General features: G+C 53.9%; 1 protein-coding gene across 2 annotated transcripts; it reads right to left on the reverse strand.

Annotated features, from left to right (window-relative positions):
* Positions 1 to 383: 383 nt before the first annotated feature.
* On the reverse strand, positions 384 to 6,164 carry LOC119275210 (ABC transporter C family member 8-like). Of its 2 annotated transcripts, XM_037556015.1 has the most exons (12): positions 6,044 to 6,164; positions 3,954 to 5,926; positions 3,560 to 3,880; positions 3,378 to 3,464; positions 2,706 to 3,299; positions 2,433 to 2,597; positions 2,055 to 2,349; positions 1,751 to 1,965; positions 1,368 to 1,673; positions 1,182 to 1,245; positions 865 to 1,104; positions 384 to 780 (listed from the first exon to the last, which is right to left on the reverse strand). In XM_037556015.1, exons 1-12 carry the CDS (start codon positions 6,051 to 6,053, stop codon positions 683 to 685), a joined length of 4,368 nt encoding a protein of 1,455 aa, XP_037411912.1. In that variant the 5' UTR covers positions 6,054 to 6,164; the 3' UTR covers positions 384 to 682. The 2 variants fall into 2 exon arrangements, with proteins under 2 accessions (XP_037411912.1, XP_037411911.1); XM_037556014.1 differs by lacking the exon at positions 6,044 to 6,164 and having other exon boundaries at positions 3,954 to 6,033.
* Positions 6,165 to 6,548: the final 384 nt, after the last annotated feature.

The raw sequence follows: 6,548 nt of genomic DNA on the forward strand, positions 1-6,548 counted from the left end.
TGTCGCGACATCTCCCTGAAGTTAGCTGATGGATTCATACTTCTACTTACAGATGTTTTATATGTTTCTTCATTACACAGAAACTTGATTAGTGTTTCATGTATGGATAAAGATCATTATGAATGTCACTTTAGACATGGCAAGTGTGCCATATGGTTTAATAATACTCATGTGGGTGTTGCTTTCCTTCATAACGAGCTTTATTTATTATCACTACGTGAAAAAGTGTATTCTGTGTGTAATGTGAATGAACATGTTTCCGCGTCGGATAAAGAACAAAAGAAAAGAAAAAGAACTCATGACTCATCAAAATTATGGCACTATCGCTTGGGCCATATTTTGAAGGGGAGAAGGGAAAGACTAGTTAAAAATGAAATTCTTCCTTCATTAGAGTTCTCAGACTTAGAATAATGCATAGATTGCATTAAAGGAAAGTATGTAAAACAAATCAAAAAAGGTGCAAACCGGAACACAAGAAATCATTCACACTGACACGTGCGACCACCACAATCCAACTGCATATTTCAACTCATATTTTCTACTAACTTCCAACATACATTTGGATCATTGTGTCATACATCTCCATCCCTATCTTTTCCAAACAATTTTTAGGTCCAAAATTTTCACTCGGTATGTGAAGAGTTGTAGCCTACAGCCGACGAATTTATTGAATTTTCTGCGTTCACTTATAGTTGGACCAGTACTCGGCGACGAGCTTAAAGAATGATGAGTCCTCATTTTCCATCAGCCTTGATGGCCTGTCGTACTCTATAAGCTTACCTGCAATAAATAGAATATGTTTCTCCATTGGTAAATCTATATCCCCAGCAAAATTTAGTAGCGCGTAGAGTCAGATGCTTGTACCGTAGGAAAGAACCATGACTATATCACTGTCTGTGACGGTGGGAACCCTGTGTGCTATGGTGATCACCGTGCACCCTGAGAACTCCTGCTTGATGACCCTCTGCAGGATGGCGTCGGTGGCCGAGTCGATCGACGCCGTCGCCTCGTCGAGGACCAGGATCCTGTTCCTGCTGAGGAGGACGCGCGCGAGGCAGAAGAGCTGCCGTTGGCCCGCGCTCCAGTTCTCTCCGTCATCGCTCACTGCAGATGCAAAGACAAACTTATCACATTTCGTACAGGCTTCATTTGAGACTCAGAACTCAGGATCATTGTGTCACCTGGTGCCTCAAGAAGTTCAGGAAGGACACTGATTGTCTTCTTCAACTGGCACTTATCCAACGCCTGTAAAAGACCAGTGTGTCAGGATCAGGATCAACAAATGTGTCCCCAACAAAGGCCGATGGTAGTAGGTGAAAATACTGGAACTGATGTGGATTTCAGAATGTAGTGATCTGTGGTCAGACCTCCCAGATATCCTGATCTGTGTACAGACCCAGAGGATCGACGTTGCTCCTTACACTGCCCCTGAAAAGCGTTGGCTCCTGAGGAATGATGCTGAGTTTCATCCTAAGGTCCTTCAGTCCTATGGTGCAAATGTCGACATCGTCGATGAGAATTCGCCCGCCGGAGGGGTCGATGAGGCGGAACAACGCGCTCAGGAGAGTGGTCTTCCCGCTCCCGGTTCTTCCAACAACTCCAATCTTGTTTCCAGCTGCAAATGTGCAAGTGATCCCGCGCAAAACCGTAGGCGCATTTTCGCGATACTTGACCTGAAAAACATGGTATATATGACTCTTCATAACATCAGATGAATGAGCTGATTGTTTCTTGATTTTCAGTTTCTTACTCTCAAGTTCTCCAGATTTATCTTTCCTTCAGATGGCCATGAAGGAGCAGGCCTTCTGTCACTGATAACAGCCGGGGGCTCGGATGGTAAATGCATGAACTGTTTGATTCTCTCCACTGATATCATATAATTCTCCAGATTTGAGTAGAATCGCGTCAAGAACACTTGCGCGGAAGAAAGTGTCAAGGCATATGAGAGGCATAGCCCAAGAAATCCTGGAAAAAATGCCAAGAGAAGACTCGAGTGACGCACCATATTTCTGCACATTATGTAATAGAAGTACCCAGCCCTGAATAATATGCACCTGGAGCAACTGATCCTGCCGGTAGCATTACGAGAAGAATGGACGATGTAACAATGACCAAGATCTGCATCGCCTCGACACGCAGAAGCACCCACTCTAGCGCTGCATTCGTGTAGAAGAACATTGTTGCATCCATGTCGATGAGCTGAAGATTTGTCTGAATGAACCTATTTGTCGCTGCAAAGGCCCTTATGGTGACCACTCCGAGCATCGACTCAGCAGCGTAGTTCATCACGGGCGCCTTTGTGGTGCCATTGATCCTCACCAACTCTCTGGCGGAGGCAATGTAGTATCTCTGCAACAACAGTAGCATTGTTCACACAATGGCTCTGCTGCACAAGAAGATGAATGTGGGGTTCTTTCATGCATGATGCTCACCTGAATGTACAGAACCCCAATCACAGCAGGAACAGCAACCAGAACGACTTGCCATGTAACCATGATCATTACCACCACGGTTGCCGCCACCTCAACCGTGCCGGATATCACAAAGGTCATCGTGAACGGGATGTCGAAGTCCAAGATGCACAAATCCGATGAGGCCTGCATAAAAATGCATAATTAACGGTGCGCAAACTCAGACTGCAAATCTGCAGTAACATCGGCATATATAAGTATGACTGAAAAAGTTGTGTTAACATGTACACATACCCGGGTCATGATCCTTCCGGTCGGGGTAGAGTCAAAGAACAGCATGGGGGCCTTGAACACGGAATCCATGAAACCCGAGAAGAACTCCCTCGACGCCTTGAGGCCGAAGTGGGCAGCGACAAGGCTCCTCACATAGGCAAACAGGCAGCTGGTGGTTGTCATCACCGCGTAGACTCCCACGACGATCCCGACGCTGAACCGACGGCTTTGGATCGTCGCTGCGAGCCAGTAGGTTGCGAGGTATTGCAGGGCGACGAACACGCACTGTGTGAGTATTATCAGGACAAGGAGGAACCAGCCCTTGGACACTGACACGTAGTCCTTGTATGTTTTCAGGCCGGCTCCTCCCAGCTCCCTCTCCTCCTCTTGGGTCAGCTGGACCGACGGCAGGTTGCCGGTGGAGATCTCGGCGTCGCTGCCCTGCTGCGGTAGGATCGGTTGTTGGTACTGAATCATGGCTCCTTCTTTGGATACATTGGAGTCCAGTGTTGTTTTTGAGTCCTGGTGAGCGTTGACAAGCTGTTCGAACGCCGTGCCGAACTGCAGGAGCTCCTCGTAGGTTCCCTCCTGCGTTATCTCGCCCTTCTCCATGACCTAACACCAACAACTGACTGTCAGACAGTGCCATCTATGGTGGTCAGTTTTGTGCAGGCAGACAGAGAGGAGACCTACCAAAATTCTGTCAACCTTGGAGAGGAACTCAACTTGATGCGTTACAAGGATGACCGTCTTGTCCTCGAGCGCCGCCATGACACAGTCCTGCAACGCAGACAAAGTGACTGTCACGTCCATGAAAACGATCTGTAACCGTGGCAATGAGGTTTTGAGAAGAAGAAGAGTCCTCATGTCCTGACGTTGAAAAGGGTGGCGGCGGTGTGCGCGTCGACGGCGCTGAAAGGGTCGTCGAGGAGATAGACGTCCGCGTCGTTGTAGACGGCCCTTGCGAGCTGGATCCTCTGCTTCTGCCCGCCGCTCATGTTGAGGCCCCTCTGCCCGATCTCCGTCAGGTCGCCGTGCGGGAAGTTCTCCATGTCCTTGTCCAGCGCGCAGCACTTCAGGGCCCTCTCGTACTCTGAACTCCTCATCGGCTTCCCGAAGAGGATGTTGTCGCGCACCGTGCCGCTCTGAATCCACGACGTCTGGGACACATAGGCCACCGAGCCACTCACGGCCACCTGAATGAAGAAGATGAAAAATACATGTCAGAGAACATCGGTATGTGCAAGGAAATTGGTAAAACGTACGTACTGATCCGGACATTCTTGGGATCTCGCCGAGCGTCGCGCACAGCAACGACGATTTTCCGGCACCGACAGGCCCGCAGACGGCGATCTTCTGGCCGCGGGTTGCGGTGATGTTGATGTCTTTCAGGGTTGCGGTGCCCTTGCTGGGCTCCCAGCTGAAGACGCCGTTGTGCATGTCCAGGCTCTTGTCGGACGCCGGCGTCCTGTCCACGGCGTCGTCTTGGAACTCGTCCTCGGTCAGGAACTTCCCGATGCGGTCCAGCGACACCTTGACCTGGATCATGACTGACATGACCTCGGGCAGCATCCTCATGGGCTCCGAGACGACGCGCATGGTGGCGAGCACGGTGAACACCACGCTGGCGTCCAGGGGCGCGCTCTGGACCGCGGCCGTGCCCGCCAAGACCACGGCGGAGATGACCGTCGGCGACACCCAGTAGAGCGCGCTGCCGTAGGCCTTCTTGAGCTGCGTCTCGCCGAGCCACCGCACCTCGGCGTCGCGCAGCCGCTGCACCGTCGCCCTGAACTTGTCCTCCCACGACTGCAGCTTCACGATCTTCATGCTGTGCAGCACCTCCGCCGTGGCGCGCTGCCGCTCGTCCTGCGCCTGCATGAACCTCCACTGGTACTGCTGCAGCATCCTGGCGAAAGGGACGTTGAGCACGCCGCAGATGGCCATGGGGGCCAGCGCCGGGAGCGCGCCGGCGCCCACGATCCAGAACAGGAGCGCGATGGCGAGGACCAGCTGCACCGGCATGCTCCATGCCAGGTGCAGCCAGTACGGGAACTCGCCGAGCCGGTACGCGTCCACGGCGATGTAGTTGGCGATCTCGCCAGACGAGTGCCGCCCCCGCCCCTCGCTGGACAGCCGCAGCTGCTTCTCGAAGACGGCGGCCATGAGGGCCGAGCGCATGCGCATGCCCAGCCGCCTCGACCCGAAGAACCAGTGCCTCTGCGACAGCGACTCCACCAGCTTCATGGCCAGAAGGCCGGCGACGAGCGCGGCCCTGGTGCCAAGATCCCGCTCCTGCTCCTGCCGATTGGAGTATGACACGAAGCAGTACAGCATCACCGGCGACGCGGCGAAGGACAGTGTGCGCAGCAACGTGTAGAGCGCCGTCAGGAGCAGCTCCTTCTTGTGGCACTCGGCGAGCACCCGGAGCACGAGGTTGCTCGTTTTATTCGACTCCCTCCTCCGTCGATGCCACTCGCAGAGGAACTTACGGCACGCCTCCGCGGCCGCGTCGTCGGCGTCGAGCAGCGGGATGTCGCCGAGGCCCAGCGGCTTGGAGTACCCAAGGCGCAGGAGCGAGTCCATCCACGTGAACGTCAGGCGGCTGAAGAATCCGGCCTCGTCGAACGCCGCCCGCCTCTCCCCGCCCCCCGCCGCAAGGAGAGGCTCGGACTCCGCGCCGCCTCCATCGCCGGCGGCGGCACCGGCGAGGCGTCTGCAAACTCGGGTCGCGCTCAGCAGAAGCAACAACGCAACAACCCACGACACTACGTCAAGAACTCCCAGATTTGCTCGCGTCGCAATCTTCTCCAAACAGTTGGCCGTGATGAGAACAGCGTCCACCGCCCACCACGCCATCGCCACAGCTCCGGAGAGTCTCGTCGGACGGACGACCAAGGACACCGACAGGGAGACCCACACAAAGCCTCTCAGGAAGAAGAGCGGTGCTCCGTGGGGAGAGGAGCCCCATGCTCCCAGTCCCAGGCAGACGCAGGCAATGCCAAGAAACGCGCAGCAGGGGGAAGCCACAGCGCACGGAAATGGAAGGTCCCCTGCCCTGACGGCCCTGAACTCCCTCTTGCAAGCGGCGATCAGCAAGCTCGAGACATAGATGGCTGAGAGAAGAAGGTTTACGAGATCGATTAGCATCATCTGGCTGAAACACAGGGAACCCAGCTCCAGAGTGAGATCTCCTCCTCCTTGGCCCTGGCAGGCTGCTGCTGATGCAAGCAAATATGGTGTGGCTGCAACCATAGTAGACTGAGATATTACAGGCATGGAGGAACTCTAGGGAATGAGATCATGGTACGGAATTTAATGGAAGTGAGATTTGGCGGAGATCGAGGGTTGGCGTTGACTACCTTGCTCCATTTGCCGCTTCCTAAAATAAGCTTCAGCTTCACGAGGAATCAAACAAAGATAAAAATGATTTTGTCCTGCGTGTCGGAGGATGCGGAGGAGGTGGAGTTATGGATCGTGTTCCCTGCTTCAGCACTAGTATGTCAGTGGCGCCGTGCTAACTACCACGCTGGCCCCACTAGATTCACTCCACTGGCAAGCTGCCGTGACGATATTGTGGACGAAGGTTGGTTGGACGTGCAGAGTCAGCACGGCAGCGAGGAACGGAACAATAACAAGCGACGGAAAGGAAAAGAAAACAAGCGGCAAGACAAACAAGACGCAAGTGCCTTTTTTTGGGGAAAAGAGGAGTAGCTGGCAGTAAGCAAACAGAAAAGCGCTTCGTGCGAGAGATGGCTGCGGCGGACGATCTACAAGCCTAGCCGCCACTCGTGTGCCCACTCTCTCTCCGCGTCACCGGGCAAAGCCTGCGCAACGCCGTCGACGGTGAGGTCCTGTTCATGGGGG

The sequence above is a fragment of the Triticum dicoccoides genome, chromosome 3B (genome assembly GCF_002162155.2).
Source record: "Triticum dicoccoides isolate Atlit2015 ecotype Zavitan chromosome 3B, WEW_v2.0, whole genome shotgun sequence".
Taxonomy (NCBI): domain Eukaryota; kingdom Viridiplantae; phylum Streptophyta; class Magnoliopsida; order Poales; family Poaceae; genus Triticum; species Triticum dicoccoides.